The sequence below is a fragment of the Salarias fasciatus genome, chromosome 18 (genome assembly GCF_902148845.1).
Source record: "Salarias fasciatus chromosome 18, fSalaFa1.1, whole genome shotgun sequence".
NCBI lineage: Eukaryota > Metazoa > Chordata > Actinopteri > Blenniiformes > Blenniidae > Salarias > Salarias fasciatus.
In genome coordinates, this window is record NC_043762.1 from 21,858,865 (window position 1) to 21,882,164 (window position 23,300).

Genomic DNA, 23,300 nt, shown 5'->3' on the forward strand with positions numbered 1-23,300 from the left:
GTAATGAAACAGCAGTCCCGGTGAGTCGTGGCCTGCAGCAGATTATCCCAGCCACATTTCCTCTCTGAATACTCTCTGATTACAGTTTCACACAGATACTGTCAGCACTTAATCTGTTGGAAATGAAATGCGGCGAGTAAACAGATGTTAATGGGATGAGCGAAGAATCGCTGAAAGAAACAGAAAGTGGTGTCAGCCAGAGCGGGGATTTGTTCACTTCAAAGACTAATTAAACAGCAAAGTACAGAAAATTGGTTGGAACGTAAGTGGGAACTGTTTCTGGATGTCCAGACTGCAGAAAAAATACAGTCTGTCAGACCATCCAGAAATATAAAGATCCGCCTTCTTTCTCTCGTGGCAGGTGGAAACTGAGAGACGGATCAGAAGACGCGCCGCATGTGACTCACGTTTGAATAAAATTCACTTTATCACAAGAACCGCTAGGCCGATATCAGATGCACGTGACTCTCATGCAGCCAGCCTCTGTATTAGCTTTTAAGAAAAAGTGCACGTGCTGCAGGAACCTGGCGGACTGAGCAAAACCGCAAGAAATCCAAATGATACAATTAACTGTATTTTCTGTGAGAAACTGCACCGATAAACAAATGGTAGCTTCAAGCATACAAAGTAAAATCAGAAGAGTACATGGGGGCTGGTGTTTCTGTCTGGAGTGATGGAGGACGGCGTTCGTTCGTTTGCAGCATGGCGGAGGCTCATTGTGCCTCCAGACTGCAGCAATCACACTGAGTGGTTCCTGCCGAGGGTCAGTGAGAGACAAGCTGTACAGAAACATTAAGAGGAACAAAAAGAGTATCAAACCAGGCACACTTGACATTTAAAGTGAATGTTTGACTTTGGCTTGTTGTGTGTGTGTGTGTGTGTGTGTGTGTGTGTGTGTGTGTGTGTGTGTGTGTGTGTGTGTGTGTGTGTGTGTGTGTGTGTGTGGTAGAGTTCTGTTGTCACCTGCTGGAAACTTGGTGTAACTGAAGCCTGATCAGGGCTTAACCGACATCAATAAACCTAATTTTCTACAGTAATAGGTTGCTGTTTTAGAGAGAAAATATCTAGAAACCCTCCTCTCAGTCTAATATCGGCTCGTTTGCCTCTCCTCTGTGTCCTCCTCGGGGAAATTTCTGCTGTTTTTGCCCCTAATTGCTCTGAAACTCATCAGACTCAGACTGAGCTTAAGGTGCTGCATTTGGTGGTAAAGAATCCCAATTCATAAGGTCTCATATGTGGACTTAATTCAATTTATTGATCAGAAAATATCATTTAGGCCTCCTGTAACAAAACAGCTCAACATTGTGTTGATGGTTTGACTCTGCTGCCCCCATGTGGTCAAAAGGTAGATGATGGTTTATTCAAATGATGAAAAGAAGGCTGAAGAGTTTGTTTTTTGTTTGTTTTTTTCTTTACCAGTGTCAGTTTCAGGACCCCAAGGTGTCGCTGACTGATATTTCTAGGCTTTAATTCTTCATAAAGATGCCAAATATACCATCAACTGTCTTGCAAAATGGTTTAAAACTTACTAAAATGTTTCACTGTCTCCAGTTAAAATAGTCTTTATTGCCCCTTAAAAAAAAGCAGATACATCGTTGAGTATTACTCAGTTACAGGGTGTATTTGACTTATTGGTTGTGGGTTTTACAAAGATAAATGCAGACGTGTTTCACTGTTATTCATATTTGCACTATAGTGTCTCAATGAGAAGGTGAAATAAGACATCTTCTTTTGGTCATAGCAAAGGAGAGAAACTTTGGTGTTCTTTCCATCATAACAAATACTCCCAACAATAACACTGATCTTAATAAATACCCTTCTTGGATAATTTTTTCTCCCTATATTATTTTATTTCTTTCAATTCACCATGATAAACTAAAGAGATCAGCATGTTTGCAAATATTTCCACTTGCCCAACATGTATTGGCTAAAGATACAAAATGAAAGTTTTGTGTAGTTTTTAAAAGGGATTATCAAATTTAAACAACCAAAAAAGTACAATTTCATTGATCCAGCTTCTAAACAGAGCCCTCTGGCTCTTTTTTCCCCATTAATTTTATCAATTAAAGGTGCATTAAGGAGTTTTTCAACTTTAAAAATACTTATTTTCCACCAAAAATATGTAAAAAATATTCAATGATGTGTACAATGTGCCCTGACATATTCATTGCAAGTACCGCTGACAGGTTAAATTGTCACTTGACGTAATGCGCGCTCCCGCTGGCCTGATAGCATTAGGTTTCGTTTTGTCCGCCATTACTCCACCAGATACTTAGTGAGCAACAACTGAGCAGTACTGAGGATGGATCTTCCAGAAAGTAAGAAAAGACCGGCTTCTAGCACTGCCACAAGTCCAGCACAGACCCCACCAGGCAAAAGAAACTTAAATTTTACTCGAGCACTACTGAAAGAGCAAGGAAGGAGTTCCCCTCCTCCGTGCACGTGTATGGACGCAAGCCACAGACACGAGTGTTTCATTAAGCTGCAGTTACGTCCAAGGCCTGCAGGGGCCGTTGTTTCACATGAAATGTGCAAACTCCTTAATGCACCTTTAAATATAACAAACAAGCAGTGGTGGGCCGTCAGGGCCTGCAAAGCCTTCTCTGCTGGCCTAAAAAGTATCTGAATTACAGACTGATGTAAATTATATTTTGTCCATAAATAATTACTAAATGATTCCAAACGGTATGTTCCATTTCCTTTCAGTCTTCCCGTGGTTGCGCTGCTTCCAGACATGTTTTTTTTTTCATATTAAATCATTTAACCAATCAGATTTCAGGCATCATCTGTTGCTAGGGTGAAAGAAATCTGCCTGAGTCCTTCACAGTCCGTTCCTGATGGCGCAGTAAAGTAAAGTGAAGCGTCAAACAGACAGCTGCTTCAACCAATCAGATTTCGAGTTGGCTACTCAGCGCCTTCTAGCTAGCGTACACTAACAGCATATCCAGGCCTTCTGATTTACATTCACCAAGAGGCGGTATGCACCTAAGTTGTTGGTCGCCTACCGCAATTATTCCAAAGAAGAAGAAGAAGAAAACCTGAAGAGAAATAAAACTTATGCCAGAAATACCACAGGGCAAGCTGGACTTTCAGCCCTGGCTTTATGGAACTGAAACGCACGGACAGAACAATTGAACTCTTTTTGCGGAAGGAAAGGAGGATGGATTTTGTTTACAAATAATCGGGATTTTGGTGAGTAAAAATGTTCCTCTTTTCCTAAATAATATTGCTGTTTTATTAAGTTGTTGATGCTTATTGTATGTGCACAGATGTAGTAGGAGACTTGTGCACTTCAGCAAAGGCATTTATTCTGGCTGCACAAGTATCTATCTGCTGTGCAACAACTCTTTATATGCATATAAGATTTTTTTATAGACATAAAATAGTTATTGAGAGGTGGATTGGTTCAGGCGGATCTGTTCTGAAGGCTTTAGTGTGAAATGCATGGTCCGCCACTGCGAACAAGGAATGTTTTTTGTTTAATAAATCAAAACGTAGCTTCAAATTTTCATCAGTTATCACGATGCCAAAGTTAGTTTCAAGTGTTGGACCAATCAAAATGACCAAGATTTTTAATTAACTCAGCTCCATGACACTAGCAGTACAGGTTTGTGCCACAAGGTGGCGTATCGGGTCTTTTTTTTTTTTTTTAAGAAAATCAGGTACAGGAGGAATAAACAACAAAAATGTGTGAAGTGACTACAGCTCTGTGATAAAGACTACATGATTATGGGGCGCCATACATGATACACAGGTTTGTCGCTTGGAGTTTTCTGCACCAATAATAGAAGAGAAAAAAAAAATCTTAAAAGCCACCGGAGGGGTGACTCCACACACTAACTTACATTTTACATCTTACATGGAATCCTTGAATCCAGAGAAATACATTTTTAAACTAGCAGCTCATTACAACTTAAAAAAAATAAATTGCAGCTAAATTAGGTTATATTTCTGACATAAAAACAACAGATACAACAGGATTCAGACTCTATCCGCATTACTTTTCTATGTAGTTTCCCCGGGGTACAGGGGCCTCCAGGGACCGTGAGGGCCTCTGGAACAAGCAGTGAGTTGGATCCGCTCCTCTGGAGCTGTGTGTTCACTGCTGGACCGCTAGATGTCCTCCGACCGAACCCGGCAGCTGCAGTCCTCCTCCCTCCCGGAGCGCTCCATCCCGGCCGCTGTCCGCCAGTCACCGCTGAGAGAGAGAGAGAGAGCGAGAGAGAGAGGGAGAGAGAGAGAGAGGTCCTCCGCCTCACCGAGCCTCAGCAGCTCATCAATCAGCCGCGTGCGCAGCGTCTCAACCCGCATGACCTCCGGAGTGACGCGCGCGCCGGAGGAGCAGGAGCAGCCGGAGCGGCAGGAGCGGGAGATGCGCTGCAGACCTGCGGGACTCCACCGCGCTGCCGCCGAGCGAGCGTGAGAGCACGAGCGGGCGGAGGGCTGTGGCGCGAAGGCGATGCCAGGAGTAACCAAGTACAATCTCGTGGACGATGCGCACGACCTGAGGATCCCCATGCACAACGAGGAGGTCTTCAAGCATGGGGTCTGCTTCGAGGCGAAGGTGAGGACGGCAGCTGCGCTGTCTGGATCCATCAGTCGATCGCGGGGAGGATTAGTTTCCTCCAGAGAGGCTGCATGGTGTGTTTTGGTTTAATGAGTGTTTTCTTCTCTCAATGATTTTCTGATGTTGTCTTTGTGCAACTTCAGTTGATATGTAGTCCAATGAATGGTCCACAAAAACAAACCTCAGCAATCTGTTGACCTTTCTTCTTTGTCTTCTGTGGAAGTTTTGCTGTTTGTCTTCCTGCATGACAACAAATCAGCCTGTGGGTATTGAAATGTCATCATGTTTACTTTAAACATTACTTCAGGATGTTCCTCAACATTATGTCTCACTTTATCTGACAAACACTTCCATTTCAGTTGATCATGGCTTCACGATCTTCAATACTTATCGATTCTCAGATAAAAATGGCTAGAACTGCTATTAGTATTTGCAATTCACTTAAAAACCCATGCATATTATCAGTGGCTTGTGTTCATCTGAAATGCACGAGGTTCTCCTCATGTTTCCAAAGCTTTAAAAAAGGAAAGAGCTGCCAAAGCAGGAACAGCTGAAACAAACCGCTCCAGCTCAGCTGTGATCAGTCATGGAACCGGCCGATGTTTAACCTCCGTGCTTCTCCCTGCAGTACATCGGCAGTCTGGAAGTGGGTCGTCCGGGCAGCCGGATGGAGATCGTCGCCGCAATGAGGAGAATCAGGGTGAGACGACTGACCACGGCGCCTCCCTGAACCCCCGCTGAACCTGACCCCCCTCACAGCACTCCGAGGCCGCCATCAAACACCTCTTACTCACCTGTGTTTTTATCCTTCACCACACACACACACACACACACACACACACACACACACACACACACTGAAGACACTAGCGCCTCGTCGCTGCAGAGTGACACACAAAGCGCAGCCAGAGAGCAGGATTTAGCCGCTGGTCAGCTGTTAGATCTAATCTAACTACCACGTTATTGTGTCAGCCTGAGGTCGGACACATCCAGGAACGGCTTAACCCCGGCACTCGCACGCAGCGCAGGGTAATGGCTATTTGCTGGTACTGGCACACACACACTTTAAGAAAAATCCTCGTTGCGTTCCAGTATTTCCAGGATTTTGTCGCATTTTTCTTTATGGTGAATCGTAAAGCTGTTTGCCTGCAGGATTCAATGCAGCGGCTCGAATGGAAGAAAGAAACCCACACAATCCACAAGGCTTTCAAAGGGATGAGGACCTTGATGGCTGACGATGTGCCTGCCACATTTTTTCATCAGTGCTCAAACACTAATGTTAGATGTGCGTCAACACTCAAGCAAGGTTTTTGGGCTGTAAATCAAATTATCTGAAGATTTTCTGATTGAAAAAACATGTTTCCCGGTACTCCAAAACCATAAAAATCATAACTTCTTCCTGCTCTCAGCTCACTGATGTTGTTCTGGTAATTCTCAGGACTGACTGGTGGACGGAGTTAGACGCAGACCGGTTGATGGAATTCCAGTGTAGTTTGGATTCACCCTCTGCCAGGGAGTCATGAATGAGCAGCAGCGTAGCACTGTGGGCAGACGCCGGACCTGTGGCCTGACGTTTGCAGCTCAGAATTAATTTCCAGTGCAAAAGACTCTGAGATGGCTTCATACAGTGGAAAGCAGAGCAAGACCCGTGATTCAGCAGTCGATAACACAATAACTCAGTTGTTTTAAACCACTTAAATGAAGCATGAAACCACACAGCACTGATTATTAATGACTTACTTTGCACTTGACTGGTGTTACCTTTGATTTTGTGTTGGTTCCTGGATGCACACCCGAGAAACACGTATGACTGAGAAACCGGATCATTGCAAAGATCCAACCTGCTTCTTTTCTTTTATATTTTTCATGGTTTTGAGTCTGGCACACACACACACAGCTCATTCAGGTGAGCAGAAACTCAAAACAGAAAGAGATTCATTTGGCTTGATCACATTATTCTTCACTCTAAACCAGAGCCGGTTCTTTCCAGCTGTCTGACTTGTTTGTGTGGTTTGAGTGTCGTAAATGTTGGATTTGTGAAAGCCTGCCTCTTTAAACACCTCTCATCTGCAGGCAGGAACGGGGAAACGCTTTTCACTGACAAATTAATGCACAAGCAACGAGAACAAGACAATGAAGACGAATAGGAGAAATACGTTAAGAGATGAAAGTAGACTAAACAGCGTGATAGTAAATGTGGGCGAGATCGAGGTTAATAACATGAAAACAAGTCTGGGAGAGACTCGGCGCGTTTCCGAGCTCCGTAACGGCAGAGTAATTAAGAGCCTGCGCCTCTCAGGAAGCCTGGCTTCGAATAATCAAACGCTGACACGTCCTCGGAGAACTCAGGGGGGTTTGGAGATGAGAGCGGAGGTGAGCCGGCTCGCTTCTCCCGCCGGCGGTGTTCCTGTGAATTAGTTTCGGGCTGATGTGCATGAAAATGAGATGCAAACACTTCCCACGTTCCACTTCACCGCTGCCCGTCGTCGGCGTGTGCGGAGAGACGGATGATGGTCCTCTCCTCCCTGGTGACGTGGAGAAGCACCAGCCGGGATGGCGAGCGCTCGTCCGAGGCATCTGCGTCCTTCAGACACCTAACCCGACACTCCAGTCTAGATTCACGCCAGGAGAACACAGCTCAAGGACGCAGGAGACACACACGTATGGCCAAAAACCTGCATGAAAACAATGAAAATCCAATTAAAAAAAAGCAAGAGGACAGCTGCTGAAGATAAAAAAAAAAGGGTTTGAGGTGTTATTTCTAAAACAAACCGAAGAGAAGATAAGAGAGAATAATCCCGCCTGCCACGCAGAGTGGATGTTGGGGAGAAAATGACTGATTTCACTGAACTCCATCTGATCAATTAATAATGTGATGTTGGACTTTTGTGTTTTCAAAGCGAAGCGTGCCGTTTCATATGAATCCCGCCGGCTCTCAGATCTCCCGGCCCCGGTGTTTGCAGCTGAGCCTGCGGTGGAAGCGGCGTTCGCCGGCGCCGGTATTAATCATGGAGGGGGATGAAAGTGTCCCCAACTTGTCTGCCTCCCTGTGGGAAGTCGGTCTTTGAACGCTTAAACAGCGCCGGCTGACAGCCTCTCGGTGTTTACTCAATCTCACATTCCCCCGAGAAGAAGACATAAAAAAAAAAAAAAAAATCCCCCGTTTGCATGATCTCAACTTCTTCTTCTTCTTCTTCTTCTTCTTCTTCTTCTTCTTCTTCTTCTTCTTCTTCTTCTTCTTCTTTTCCAGAATCTGGTTTAAAGAGCTCCATCTCAGCATTTAATGCTGGTCCTCACATCAGTCTGCATGTTAATCTGTCTCCTTTGCTCCTCGCAGTATGAATTCAAGCTGAAGAACATAAAGAAGAAGAAGGTGAACATCGTCGTGTCGACTGACTGCGTCAAAGTCATTCTGCGCAAAAAGAAGAAGGTCGGTCTTCAGGAAATGTTTTATTTTCATCTTGAATGACTTGTTTCTGAAACACTCGTTTGTTTTCTGTGTTTCGACCAGAGAAAAGGATGGTCCTGGGACGAAAACGCCGTCTTGGTGACTCAGGATCCCATTTACAGGTGAGCTCCTCCAGACCGTGGTGCGTTCACAGACCAGACGAAGTTTCCAGACCGCCGGTTTGATTCGTTCCTGGCATGAATCATTCAAGCAGACATTTCCTAACTTCTGCATGGATGCTTTATGCTCAGTAAAATGCTCTCAGGGAGTCACTGAGATGGGTTTTTACCAGCAGAGATCTCACCAAGAGCTTGTAAAATGTTTAAAAAGGAGAAGAAGAAGAAGAAGAAGAGTGGAGCACAGCAGCAGAATAACATCTGAGAAAATCTTATAAGGAGATTTTTACCACGTCCTGTCTATATGCCCATGCTGCTGTTTGCTGTTAATAGTTGGTTTAATTCTAATTCTTTCCTCCAAAACTGATTTTATGTTGGTTTTTTTTCATCCTCAGGATCTTTTACGTCTCGCATGACGCACAAGACCTGAAGATCTTCAGTTACATTGCCAGAGACGGGCAGACCAACCTTTTCCGCTGCAACGTGTTCAAGTCCAAGAGGAAGGTATGTTGAACTGTTAATATCCCGGGGATGTTTTAGTCCTTTATTTCTCAAACCGTGGTTCTTGGACCATCACTGGTAAGTGGGCTCTTCCTGCTGATGTGTGGTTTATTTTGAAAATATCTGAAATCAAAATGGTGCAAAATGTAGACAAATATTCAAAAGCATGACCTTTAGATATCACTTGTTTTGGTCTCAATATCAGCTTCTTTATCTGATTCATACAGACTATAAAAAGTTTGAGAACCTCTGATTTATCCACCGATCTGTCGTCTTTTTAGCAAATGTGACAAACACATCTGGTCGTCTCTGCGCTGGATGTTATTTGCCTTCATTCGGATCAACACTGATAGAAATATCCTTCTTATGTCCGTTAAAAAGCTTCGCCGGCTTTTTACATCAGATTAAATCCAGCAGCGCTTGACTTAAACTGCTTAATTTTTTTGTCGAGAGAGGAAGAGTAAAAATGATTTGCTGTCAGTTATGTTCAACTCAAAGTTTACTGACGAAAAACGCAGTGTTTCTTCTATCAACAGTCTCTCTGTTAATAACAGGTTTATAACACCTGTGGCCTAAAAAAAGATTTAATATGCACAGAATAAAAGATACAGCTGTCTGAGCAGCCTTATTTCCCTTATTTCAGCCACCAAACCCAGATAATTTCCACCACAAAGTCAAACATGTTGGTTTAATATTGATTTTCATGCATTCATTCATTCATTCATTTATTCAGAGTGAGTATATCTGCTTACAGTTTGCTGTGAAACGTGATGTTTTGGACATTAACATGAAATGATCATAAAAATCAGATCACTGGATGTAAACATACTAACTGCATCTGATGTGCACTTCATAAAGAGAAAAATCCCAGCTCCTTGGTTTACATGGTTCAGTCCATCATCAGAGTTTTCTAGGTGGTATTTTCGGTTTAAGCTAAAACTCAAACATCTCCAGAAGTGAATTTTCGCTGGTTTTCTGCTGCTGCAACTCATCTTCGTGGCTTTTTGTCTTTTGCTCTTATTGTGACTACACCGCTTGGTTTGAAGATTTATTTATTTCAGGTGTTCATGCACACAGCCTCGCCACCATATTTAAGTTTGTTCTGTTGAATGGACTGGAAGCAACGGCTTCATTTCTTTTCATTTAATGTTCTGAGCTCCAGATTATTCCGCTTCTGTCTCACAGGGTTGTCGTCCTGTCAGATCACTCACAGGACCAATTAAACTCACCGTCCTGTGCAATTTAAGATTCAGAATGACAGAAACATCCTTCTCCACGTATCTCTCCACACATCAGGCAAACCCAATTTTTCCTCCACGACAGGGAAAGAGTGGCGCTCAGACTGACTCCCATCCCTTCACCATGGATACCAGAAGGACTCAGTGAGGCTGAATGCTAATCACTGTCGAAGAGAAGAAGAAAATAAAGAGTTGCTTTTTTCTCTCGGCGCTCGCGGGCGAACCGAACACCCACCGAATTGTCAGGGACACGGCCAGTGGTGGCTCGGCCTCCCTGGGGTGTGCGCAGCCTTATCTGGGAGTTGCAGACCGTGCATGTGCGCTGAGTGGGAGGAGATGGACCAGCTGATAGGAGGAGATTTGATTTATTTTCATCAAGGCATGTCGCGGCGCAGCCAGACTCAGATGTCGGCCCCGCTGCATCAGCACCGCCGTTTCAGACCCGCAGTTTAACTCCACCGTTCACAGATAGAATTAAATTCCTCGCTGATGAAGCAACCTGACCAGGCTCTGCTCCACTGTACTGTTTTTGTTGTCGTGTTTTGTCTCATTTATTTGTTTTTTGCTCCATCGAGCGGCTTCATGCTGGAGTTAGATCGCCCCGAGGCAGGACCGTCCTCCCGAGGTAGATGGCAATAAATCTATTTTTGACACCGCCTTTGGCAATGTTCAATATGAAAAACATAACCTTCGGCGAGATGTGGAAGGGCACGGTGGATGAAGTTTAATTCCAGAGGATTTAGTGTACAGTCACTGGGCTGCAGATGACCATATCACCGGAGGAGGGGGGAGAAAACCCTTGAAATCGATCAGGGAAGTGCTTATTTCTCAAAGGCCACATTGAATTTTCCTGTGTTGTGAGCTCAGCCTGAGATACACCGACACCCAAGTTTAAGGATGAGCAGGAATCAATTTAATTCAATTCATGACAAATCCTGTTTGTGTTCCACATAAAGACTGGGACTGGGGATTATTTTCTAACTGTGTGAAACGTGAGGGAAAACTCATAGATCCCATTCAGAATGAACAAAGCAAAAGATTTTCCATTTATAATCACCAACGGGATTGTACAAGGACAAATACCAGAAGTGACATGTCACCAAGAATTTGTATTTCATTACATTCAAGTAGATTTTACCAGGTTCAGCTGAGAATGGCGTTTTACCTTGATGCCTGCATTTCAACACAACCCTGCACTCTCCACTCCTAATCTCACTTTTTTATCTCTACATGAAGGAGTGACTGTCTTATTATATCTGCAGCAGCACATATGACCTTTCACCTCACTCACCTCCACCATAAAACACATCGTGATGGCTGGAAAATGCATCGTTTGAAGATTTACTGGAGAGTCTCTGCTGGTCTGTTTGATGTCGCTAAAGCCGGAAGAAAGATCCACTTGATTTCCCCGTCGCAGCACAGCGCCGTCCTTGCTTGACCTTCACGCTCTGCTGATTTTCCTTCCCGCTGTGGGAGGGTGTCGCCGTTCATTAGACGAGTTCACTGACCAATCAGGTGGCTCCTTCCTAATCTTTATTAATGACTCTTCCCGGCCATCCGAGGCTGGACTGTCCAAATGTTTTTAACTACAAGGACGACCACAGCCGTGTCGAGACGCTCTCACTGCCTGTCACATTCACACGCCAGAGCTTTCACCTCCGGTTTTCTGCTCAAGGGCACACTGGCACATGATGAGGGATGTTGAAAGACAGATTGCTATTCACTGAGTCACCTGCTCATCTATAAAGTTTAATAGAGTGGATTAATGTCCTGAGATATACTTCATCCTCAGATCCACAAATACCTGAGCCCGTTTTCTAGAATCCTGTGTTGAACTCCCTCATTATACCGTGAGTCAGTCTCTCATTTCTCATCGCGAACAGTCAGCCGTGAGCCGGTGCTGCAGGTGACTCATCACACTAACACTTCCCAGCTCGGACATAAAGATTCTGAAAATGTCACACCAAGATTTACACTCCTGTAAGTGCATGAGTTCTTTTTTTTTCCTTTAAAGAAAAGCTGAAATTGGCCAATAAAGTCGTGGTTATTTTAATCCCGTCCTTCTGGTTGGTGACTGAGCTTCCCGGCGACAGGAGATGATCAACAAGCACCAGTCGGAGAAGCACCTGCAGCATCTCTGCATTTTTAATCTGTCTCCTTTCTCGCCCCGTTTCCTTTTGTCATAATTTTTGCCTCCCATCCTGCCCCTCACCGCTTTCCGGCTCATTTTCCATCTTGGGTCTTGTTCCTGATGCACACACACACTTTCAGAACGCGCCTTTGTTCCAGCCTCGCTCCTCCTGCGACTTGTTCCTTCTCCTGCTGCGTACCTTCATTCTGTTCATCCACTCTGCCTGTGCTCTGCTTCTTCCTGCCCTTGCTGTCAAAACCCCAACACACACACTCACACAGTCTCTCTCTCTACCTCACAGTCCCAGGCCATGAGGATTGTGCGAACGGTGGGTCAGGCTTTTGATGTGTGCCACCAGCTGACCCTGCAGACAAAGAGCGACGAGCAGGAGGACGAGGAGGGGAAGGCGGAGGAGCTGGAGGCAGCGCCAGGTGAATTCACACAACTACACACTCGCTCACGCAGAAGCGCATGCACAAAACCTGTCCCCAATCCCCTTTGTCTGCTTCCATCCATTCCGCCTTCTGTCACGCACAAACGCGCTGATCGTCACGAGAACACACACCCTCTCCGGGTCTTCATCTTTCTTTTCTCTCTCGCACAAACAGCAGCCCTTCAGCGTCTGCAAAGACAAACAGTGGCGACTGAACACACCTCTCGGGGAAGAAATGTCATTATCCTCCCGAGTTCGTCTCTTATTTATTTTATTTTTTTGACAATTTGCCAACGCTGAAGCCTTAAAAATGGCCTCGGCGAGCCGTGTGAGCCATCGATCAAAAGCCTGGCCCTGCAGGCCTCTGCCTGCTCCCTGCTCACCGCCTGGACTCGTGTTCGAAGTTAAAAGCAGCGCGAACGTCTCCTCCCATGCATCTGGTGTCTCCACAGCAAAGAAGAGGTTTGCACTGTCAGAGGAGACGGACCTGGAGGCCACGACGGAGGAGAGCATAGAGTGTGTCTCCTCATCAGACCTGGAGAAGAACAAGAAGGACGAGGCCGTCGGCAGCGACGGGAAGGTATTGAACTCAATCACTCTGAATAAGCCCTCTTCTCAGGAGCGTGGGAGGATTTATTAGCCTGCATTTGACTAATCAGTGTCAAAAGTTGAAGATCAATTCCTCCCTAATTTTAATTGATTTGTTGTCACATCATTAAAAATAAAGTGATTTTTAAAGCTGGACCTGGTGAACCAGGGAGAAAGACAAATAACCATGTTCACTCGTAATTTCAATTACAATTATCCCTTAAACTGCATTTTAATGTGGAAAATGCTAAACGCCTGCATTTTGATTGAATAAGCTCGAAATGCAGCCGGGAAGTTCATGCATCATTCATTCATCCTGCCTGATTTGATACTTTGTCACCACGATCAGGATTAAGGTTTAGCAAATGTCAACAAAACAAACATTACATGAGCGTAATTCCCTTACAAGCTTTAACTGATTTATGGTGGTGGTGAGTGCTGGTCGATGCACAGGCCGGCGCTTCTGTGTGCTGAGATCAGGCACTTCTGCGCTGAGAGAAGGAAACGCTGCACGTGGGTTTTGTTTCTATGACAACTATATTATTCCTCTCCTCTGCCTTTCTTTCTTCGCTCCACTTGTCCCTCAAGTATTTCCATTTTGACTGGCAGCGTCCACTTGTCATCACACAAGCGACGATACGTCAAAGAAGGCGGGTCGGCTTTAGCTGGGTCACCGAACCCTGCGTCCGCGGACAAATGATTTATGTCAGGATATTGTAGCATGAAACAGAGACTGTGTTGCATGTCTGTAATTTATCTCTCTCCTTTTGTAAAAAAAAAAAGCTTTCCTCCAGCCACACATTACGAGGTGACTTCTTACAGATACAGTATATTCATCAATGAGTGTGGTCCCATGGTGTTTTTAATTCGGAATTGGTTTATTTGGAATTATGTGATTCAGAATTGTATTCATGAGCGTCGTGTTTTCATGGGAAAAACGAAGGATTAACTCCTCTCTCACGCCGGGCTGAGAAGCGTTCTAATTGGACGCGGCGGCCGTGACGTCCTGACGTCTCCCGGAAGTAAACAGTGTTTTTCTCGTCTTTCTTTCTCGATAAACTTTGACGCTGCAGCTTTGAAAATGTTTGCGTTGTTAAGCGCCCGTCTGTCCGCTCGTTTCACTAGATCCAGTCCTTCTAAAACTGCCGTTAAATAAACAGTCTTGGAAAATTGCGTCATCACGGCGGAGCATGCGCAGAACGACCTGAATGAAGTCGCGCCTAATTAGCATGTAATTCCTCTTCCAAAGGAGAATAAACCCGCCGGTCTATTCGGAATCAAATGTAATTCTGAATAAAGTTTTCAGGCGTTCACATGGTCATTTTAGAGCAGAATTAGGCTTTATTCAGATTTATAGAGGAATAAAGTCCCTTGTAAACACACAGAGTATTGAAATTCCAGTTTCAGATTTTACTTTGATTGTGTAAAAAATGTAAAATAGTGTCTTTTAGAATAGTCCAATGAAGAATCAAGGAAGTTATTTATGATCTGTCCTTGTTGCTTTAATATTCGTTCCCTCAGAAGGGAGGCCCTGAAAGATTAATAATTCAAATTATTGAATGAGTTACATTAATGCAGGACAGTGGGCTGCGTCACCGTGAGTGCATCAGTGTTCTGGAAACGGCACGTTCATTAATACTTAGTGAAGCAAAAGAGGCTGGCAGATGTGAGGCTGTTAAAGAAAATGGCGAACAACAGTTTTATCAGTATAAATATTTGAATAAACGATGTGAGTTTAGAGAGGAAACATCCCAGAATTCACCACGCTGTTGCCTGTGCATGAAGTTATTGCAGCATCTTCTTCACGCACACAACTACTTACACTCCCAATTTCATTATTAAACATGAAAAACTAATTGCAGCAGTGCAGACAGACCAATATTCATTAGCTGAATTAATAATCTCTTCTCCAAAACAATAGTGCTGATTGATTCCTTCACCAATCAGGTCAGCGGGAATGAGGAACCCTCCTGCGCAGCAGATAAGCAGGACATATTTTGGGTTGGGTGTGTTTTTCTACAACAAAAAAAACAGAAATGTCTTATTCATTAAGGGTTTTTTGATGCTCACAGAGGGTGTGCTGAAGGTTTTGGCCTCATAAAATCTGAAGATGAAAAAGCAGCTCTGAGGGGCGAGCGGTTTACTGAGCAGCAGCATCTTAAAGGCTCGTGCGCGCAGCAGCGCCTCATGTGGGAGCTTTAATATTGATGAGATTACATGGTTTATTGATGAAACCACAGCAAGGTTTGTGGATTTTTTTTTTTTTTTTTTTCCTGCTGATCCGGACTAACGGCTGTCTGCTGGTTTTCACACCGAGGCTCCGAGGCTCAGTCAGCTTCATTACTCCAGAGAGAGGCAGAGTTAATGACTCTGGATTGAGTGGTTATTAGGCCTAATTGCACGGTTGCCTCAGAACACAGAAATTAGTCAGGTATATCTCTATTATTTATTCTGCCGTAATCAAACGGGCAGCTTTTCCTGCGCTGAGAGCACAAAGCACTCTGTCTCACTCCCGAGACTGATTTGAAGGTCAGGCGGACCAAACCGTCAGGCGTTATTGACGGGAAACAGTCGACTGTATTGATCTTTCATCTCAGACGCGACACTTGAGTCTCGCCCTCCGTCGCAGCTCTTCCTGCTGTACAACACCAGCGTTCAGCGATCCGAGTCCTGCGTCCATAGGGTCAGTCTATAGATCCAATTATAGATGGACTTATTGAATCTTCTTTTAAAGCATCTGGACCATCAGATTAAAGGATGCCACTCTGTTTTCTGTTTGTACGACACCGAGGAGATTTCCTTGACATAATACAAGCGTGACTCATTTATCAACCTTTTGGCAAGGTCCCAGTCAGACATGAATGCTTTGTTTTTACTGCAACTGTATCAAAGATTAGACTGCACTGGTGTTATTTTAATTTCTTTTCATGAGAACTGGCAAGAATCAAACTGTTCACTTTGTCAATAATGACGCCTAAAAAATTGTAATTATAAGCATATTAAAAAAAAAATAACCGCAAACATTGGTTGTGGTGCGTCTAATAGAAAAGCCGTAGATTTCCTTTTCTTTGTGCTCTACGCGACGGGGCTGTGATCTTTCCAGATGTCTTGTCTGCAGTCGTCAGATTGTAAAACCATCTGCTGCAGTGTGATCACGGCTCAAACACAGAGGTCACGCCACACTTCCCTGTCATCTGTCAGTTTGACTGACAGGGTCACAAAGGCTATTTCAGAACATTTTTATCTGGTTATAAGACAGTTTAATTAAATGTAAATTTGCCAGAGCAGAGACGTCCAAAACGAAGTCGTAGTAGTGTCACATTTCAATATGGGGAGACATATTTATAACAATAAATCTATCTATTAAGCTGTAGCTGATCTGAGATCAATTAGAAAATCCAGAATCAGCCTCAAGTGCATGTTATTTGACTGTGCTCGATGACCGGATTACTTAGAGGAAAACTACACCAACACATCCTGAGTAGTTATTTCAATGCAGATATTTAGAAATGTCATCACTTCAGTGATACAGGTGATTATCCGCTCCACTGAAACGACCTGACCTCAGTAATCTGACAATATTCTGGTCTGTAGTGAATAAAGCGTTTTGTCAGTGATGGATAAATCAGGTATCGTCTCTCCAGTGATGCTACATTAAACCATCACAACTAGTCAGACGTAATCATGATATTTAAAGAGAACGCTCTCCCCTCCACTCTGTGTGGAGTTTTCTTGCATTTCCACAAACTCTGCATAACACAGGAAGTACAACTTGTGATGAGACTGATGTTTGAATCATTATGGAAGAATAATTTCATCATCAGCTGGTTCAAAGGAAGCAGAAATGATGAAAAGGTCTGAAACAACGAGCACCGAGGCCTCAACATCCAAGCTGAAGTTCTTCTTCCCACACTGGTTCAAGCTGAGCTCCATCGCTGAAGCACACAGGAACATAAAGTCGGCATTCGTTACCGCAGCCTTAGAGTGAAGGAGCTGTAATAACCGTCGGGGATTTAAGATATTGAATGAATTTATGTAATATTGATTTTTACCAATACAACAGAATGTGGAGGATATTGTATTGATTCTTTTCCATCTTTATCGTTGAAGTCTTTCCAGTACAGCTGCACACAACCCCAAATATTACCTAATAATGTGAGTCCATGTCTTAAAATCCCTCTATAAGCCCCTGAGCTTCGAGTAGTGGTGACATCCAAGCACCATCCGGTGGCTTTTCCATCAGGATGAGAGCGTTTCAGTGTCTCCTCGCATTTTCCTCCCGGCGGATCTCAGACAGACGGAGCAGAGACTGTCAGCTTTAAACACCACTGTAGACGTGTTTCACCTCACACGCAGCCTTTCATCTGTTCTCTTTCCACTGTCGGAGAGGGTTGTCGGTTTTCTCACCCTATACTTTTCATTTTTCCCCCGTCTGCTGCGCCGCCCTCCCACCGCCACATGCACTCTTTGCTTCTCTTCTTTCAATAATGGAAATATATTAGATCTCTGTCTTTTGTTAGCTTCATTTATTGCTTTGAGGGTTTTCAACTGAGCTGCATGACGCACACCATGTGAGCACATGGAGATGTTGGTTTTGGCTAAACTGTGGTTGCATTTCAAGGATAGCTACCAGCACCCTTCATAAGTAGTCAGAGAAATGCACAGCGGTGGCAGATGATCTCTCACTTTCACCACATGTTATGAATCGTTGTAAATTGCGGGACGACGGATGTAAATCTGCGCAAGCTAGCAGGAACCCCGTCTGACTGTGTGACCGCGCCTCCCCTGCAGGTCTGCGGTAATCCGTCCCTCCTGCTGGGCTCTCCGGTCCGGGCGTCGGTGTCGGGTCCGTCTGCAGCAGAGGCGTCCTGCTCTGCGGAGCACCAGGTCCAGCTGCTGCAGAAACAGCTGCAGCAGCAGGAACAGCAGGCGCTGGCGGCCTCGGCACAGGTACACAGGGCTTCACTTTCATTTAGAGCTACATCTGAAATGTATGGTCTTCTTTTGGCTTATACTTTCCTTTCATGACAAAAAAAATCTAATTTTCCTTTTGTGTTTTATGAGTGTTTCTGTTCAAAACAATTTAACAGCAGTAAACTCTCAATTATAACCATTTAGAAAGAGCAGAAATGATCACATATGAAATAAAGAATACTGTGCAGCACTTGTTGAGTGACTGCTTCACCGGAAGGCTCCAGCAAACAGGAGTGTCTTCGCCCGGTTTTAAACAAGAAGCTGTCAGCGTCTCCCTGCAGACTTCTGGAAGTTGGCTCCAAATATTTGTTGCATAAATATGAAATGTTGTGAAATCTGGATGATTCATGACATAAACTCAGAGATGTGTCCCTCAGACCAGAGGCAGGGTTTGAAGGAAGATTCTGGAAACGCCCGAAAACTGGATTCACTGATTTTTATATCAGCAAACACTGAAAATAACGAGAATCATAACGCCCGTTCTTTAGTCACTGTTTCCTGGTAAAATAACTTTTCAATTATTTCTTAGTGCTGAACTTGAGGAATTTGAAATGAGCTCATATATCTGAAGAACTAATAACACAAACTGCTTTTCAGAGGTGATTTGCAGTCTGTTCTCATTTGAATGAAAGGTGGGAGTTAATGAGATTTTCAGATTATTACACCCTGTTCTGATTTGCTTTTCACACAATGTCCCCGGCTCATTTGGCGTGGAGCTCGCCGTATTTCAGAGCGTGCACACGGCGTTTCCTCGCTGCCGCCTGTTTTCTGTGTGCCGCTAACGGCAGGTGTGTGTTGGGTGTTTCTGAAGGTGCACGTGCTTCAGGAGCAGCTGTCGGTGGAGGTGTGCGCCCGGACCGAGGCCCAGGCTCGAGTGCAGAGGCTGCTGCAGCAGAACACCGACCTGCTGCAGCACATCTCGCTGCTCGTCAAGCAGATCCAGGAGCTGGAGCTGAAGGCTGCCGGCCAGCTGACCTCCAGTGAGTGGAACGGGGCTCCTCTCTGCTTTGCAGTGTGTGTTTTAGCGTGTTCGGGTTCCTTTCATCATCCGGTGCTTTCTTCCCCTGCTGATTTATGTCACCAGATCCCCGTCTCCCCTTGATCTCCTTCCCTAATAAGTTCTTGGGCGCCGCTCTCCTTCCTGTTGTTATGGTTCCTTTCTCTCATCCACTTCTGGCGGCCAATTAATTATCTCCTGGCAGCTCTGGAGGATTGTGCTGCTCTGCTCTCCTGCAGCCAGCCAGCAGCGGCACACCGCCACAAAGTCATGAATTATCCAATCCTGTCAGCGCCGCCATTCCCCCCCCCCCCCCCCCCCCACCTGTAATTTCAGCTGCGTTGCTGAGCCCTTCCCCTGTCCTGATCTTCTCTCTGTTTCAGCGCGATAGCGAACATTTCTGGTCTGCTTTGTTTCATCGTTTATGAGCCTCAGTTAGTCTTTCTCTTCTTTCCGTCCCGTCCTCAGTGGGCTCCCAGGACAGCCTTCTGGAGATCACGTTCCGTGCCAAGCCGCCCGGCGCGTCCCGCGAGCAGCTCACCCCGTCCTCGTCCGCCGCCGCTCCGTCCCAGCTGCAGCTCGGCGACGCCGCCTGGGTCTCCGCCCTGCCGGGGCCCCGCTCCCCCGGCGCCGCCGGCTCCGACAGCGTCCCCCTGGGGGTCAGCGGCAGCGGGGTCCGGCTGGAGTGCTTCCGCTTCTCGTCGCGGGCGCCGGAGGGCCGGGACGCCGGCGAGACGCCCAGCGACGGCGTCCCGGACGACGGCTCGCCGCTGGGCGAGCAAGTCCTGGGGGCCCTGGAGCTGCTCCGCTTCAGGGAGTCGGGCATCGGGTCGGAGTACGAGTCCAACACGGACGAGAGCGACGACCGGGACAGCTGGGGCCAGGGGGAGGGCGTGGCGGCCGACGGCGCCGCCCGGCTCGTCAATGTCCTGAATGCAGAGAGTCTCCCGGACTGCCTCGGCGATGAGATGGCCGTTTAGCGCCAACGAGAAACTTTACTCTGCTGTGAACAGACGAAACGCTCAGCCGAAGGACCTTAGATCAGGTGTTGGGACTGAAAACGCACGGTATGGTGGCGGACTCTTCACCAAACCTTCACCAAATCTTTTCAATTTCACCGCAGAGTTCTGCTTCGTCACTGACTCTGCGCCGAGACAACGAGCCCACCTGTATGAGTGCAACCCATACATGATTCAGCAACACAAACCAAGACACTCCAAGTCTATTTAAATATTGAAGTGACTCGATTCTAACATTAAGAATTTAATATAAACTTCAGTAAGTTGTAATGAACAGTGACACAGCAATAAGGGAAGGGAGCGAAGGCGTCGTTTGGATGATCTGAGCTGCAGGTGTATGAGGAGGTCGTGTTACAGCCGGTAAATGAAGCAGCCGTCATGTCTTCGTTTTGGTGAAGCAGTTTGAGAAAATGCGGACAACTTTCACCCACCTGGAAGAAAACTGCCCAGGAAAATCAGTCTCGCTGTAAGAGCAGGCTGTTTTTAGGCTTTTGCCCTTCAAAGTCATCCTCGACTAGAGAAGAAAACGTTTCAGCTGTTCTGTTCTCAACTTTGGTTTCATGACGTCCGTTTCTCACTAATCTAGCAGCAGCAGAGCAACGACTAAAATCTCCTGTTTGTTGGACTCTAATGAGGAGAAGAATACAATGGATCGTTTTTAACCATTTTCAAAGATTTGTCTGACACTTATGTGAAATCAGTAAAATATTCTTTTTCCCATTACGCTGCTGAAATGTTGGTTGTAGTCAGAATCGTCAGGTTCTTCCCAGCAGCCTTTTCTCCAGACTGAAGACGTGGCAGCTCCTCATTTCTGGTCATATGCAACGATGAGAGTAAGAAACAACTTACTGTGTGAGCTCTTGAACTAAACTCTCCACATCCGCCCGTCTTCTCCACCTGCTCTGTCAAGAGAACTGTTTCAAGGCAGCAGATATTTTTAACTCTCTATAAAAAGATCAAATAAGATCAACTCCTTGATTTAACAGCAGTAGTTTGCTCTGTTGGCTCTGGGATTGTGTGTGTGTGTGTGTGTGTGTGTGTGTGTGTGTGTGTGTGTGTGTGTGTGTGTGTGTGTGTGTGTGTGTGTGTGTGTGTGTGTGTGTGTGTGTGTGTGTGTGATCAGGGTTCAGAGTGTATTTCTGGGTGTCCTCCACCTCTCCCCTCTCTCCAGCGACATGCTGGCTGGGTTACTCTGTGGCTGTGAAGAGGTTTGCTGATTGTCTTTGTAAGACTGACACCTGTTTGTGGTGCAGCCAGTTTAGATAAAACAGGTTTGACTAAAATGAATTAAGTATCCTTTAATTTCATCAAACTACACGTCTCCAGCCAGGAATCAGTTATAAATTGAAATACTAGAACTTTCTTTAAGATCCCGTCGGATGAAACGCTGTTGTCTCCTCCTTTGTGTGTTACATTGTTGAGCTGTGTTTTATGATTGTTGTACCTTCGGTTGACTCTGGACCAGTCGCCGGGCTTTATTACACTGTGTTTGTGTCTCTATCTAGGGGTTTGTGATACTTTCAGCATGAACACTGTCATTCGAAGATCTCAAAGACGGAAGGCGTCTCTCGGCGGGCGTGTCTGGAACGCCGACTCGTTCGGTGCGGAAACTCCAACCTTGCTGCACTTGTTATGACACTCATCTGTAATCTGTCATCACTAAAGGGTTTTAAAAGAAAAAAACTTGTATCTTCTCTCATTTCAACAGACTGTGTGCATTCTGCTAAATAGTGTGCATGAATCTAATAGCGTGGAACATTCTCCTGATTCTGTGAAACCGTCTCTCTGTGCAGGCGCTGCTCGTTTCTACATCCACCACTCAGTGGAAGTATTATTTATTAGTGCCGTAGTGCGGCGGTGATAAACTGCTGTGTCACTGCTGCGCCACGCCTCCCAGGAACTGTTTGGGAAAGTTGTGAACAAAGAGAATATTCAGGGAAAGATGAAGGGATTTTTAGACTCTTTTGTGTTTCTTTCGGAAACTGTCGCTTCACCTGAAACCCGCTGAGTGTGAAGCAGCTCCTCCAGGCACTGAGAAGGTCGCGTGTTTCTGAACTCCTTCCAAAACCGACTCTTCTCTCCGTCACCTTCCTCCCATTTCTCTCACCGTCAGCGTTTTGAATTTCCATCTCCGCGCATAAGAAGTGTGCTCGAAATGAGAGTGTGTGTCTCCCCATGTAGAATCAAACGGCCTTTCTCAAATGCCATGGTATGTCCAGTCCGTTTAGTGCCGCTTACAAATTACTGAAATGTATCCAGGGCTGATTTGAATACATCTGCAACATAATGATAAGCCGTGTGAGTCTGTGAGCCGACCTTTTCGCAGTGTTTTCCTCGTTAGTATTTATAACTGCTGGAGAGAATGAGGTGTGGGCACGCAGGAGGTCTTCAGTGGAGGTGATGGCTCTCCATTATGGTTAGAGATCCGCCATCTGCGGCCGTTAAACAGGGTGAGCTCCCATTAAGCACGCGGTTCCTGTAGACGGCGGCACGATGTGAGCAGATAAGCTGGAAAATATGAATAATACGAGCCATTAACCCGCCCACATCCAGCCGCGCCGCCCTGCCGCTGCTGCCGACACGCGTAGTGGGCGGCCTCCAGGAGCTGGCCGCCACTCTCATTTGATTATAAAGAAAAACGACGGCGTCGCTGCGCTCTCCCCTCTGGTTTCCACAGCAGTGGCCCTTCTATTGTTCTCACACAAAATGCAGTCAGAACACACATTTTTGCATCTGTTGCAGTCGTTTTCGGGCAGATTGACGGCGTGCCTGCGAGGGTCGACGGTCTGTCCAGTCTGAGTGTGACTGGGGAAGAAAAAACGTTTTCATTCGTTTCATGCTGGCTGTACTGATCCCCCAGGGAGCGCCATCAGCCGTAGCACCACCAGCTGGTAAAAATACTCAGTGAAACCCATTGATTTGGAGAGTTCCCTGAATGAAATTCTAAAAAAAACAAGGTCATGCTTCGTTAAATTAAAAAGAAAAAGCAAAACTGGAGAACAATGTTTCAAAAGAAATCAATTAAACCAAACAATTTCCCCTGCAGTCTTTGCTGCAGTGTTGTTAGTGGAATGAAACACCGTGATGGAGAGAGTCACACACTTCACATTGTCACTGTGAGCATGGCAGGCTCCTCAATCAAACCGGAAACATCAGCATTCATCGTCTATCTGCCTTCTCCGCTCGTCGTCATGTTCATCATTATTCCAGTGGAACGTGCCGTCTGTCAGACGGATCTCGAGCCGCCGGCTCCGGGCGCCTTGCGTCATGTATCCATGGGTACGTGAG

At 45.6% G+C, this 23,300-nt stretch overlaps 1 protein-coding gene across 1 annotated transcript; it reads left to right on the forward strand.

The window, feature by feature from the left end:
* The first annotated feature begins 4,438 nt into the window (after positions 1-4,438).
* LOC115405870 (carboxyl-terminal PDZ ligand of neuronal nitric oxide synthase protein-like) lies at positions 4,439-19,973 on the forward strand. The gene is made up of 10 exons (XM_030115622.1): positions 4,439-4,564; positions 5,196-5,267; positions 7,905-7,997; positions 8,079-8,137; positions 8,527-8,635; positions 12,303-12,432; positions 12,887-13,014; positions 17,814-17,972; positions 18,808-18,976; positions 19,462-19,973. The coding sequence occupies exons 1-10, from the start codon at positions 4,460-4,462 to the stop codon at positions 19,971-19,973; spliced, it is 1,536 nt and encodes a 511-aa protein (XP_029971482.1). The 5' UTR covers positions 4,439-4,459.
* Positions 19,974-23,300: the final 3,327 nt, after the last annotated feature.

Bases quoted from the DNA above. Each gene is read 5' to 3' on its own strand.
- LOC115405870 (XM_030115622.1), top strand. From the start codon at position 4,460: ATGCCAGGAGTAACCAAGTACAATCTCGTGGACGATGCGCACGACCTG. The intron at 5,268-7,904 runs GTGAGACGACTG...TGCTCCTCGCAG, and splicing joins CCGCAATGAGGAGAATCAGG to TATGAATTCAAGCTGAAGAA. The intron at 8,636-12,302 runs GTATGTTGAACT...TCTACCTCACAG, and splicing joins TGTTCAAGTCCAAGAGGAAG to TCCCAGGCCATGAGGATTGT.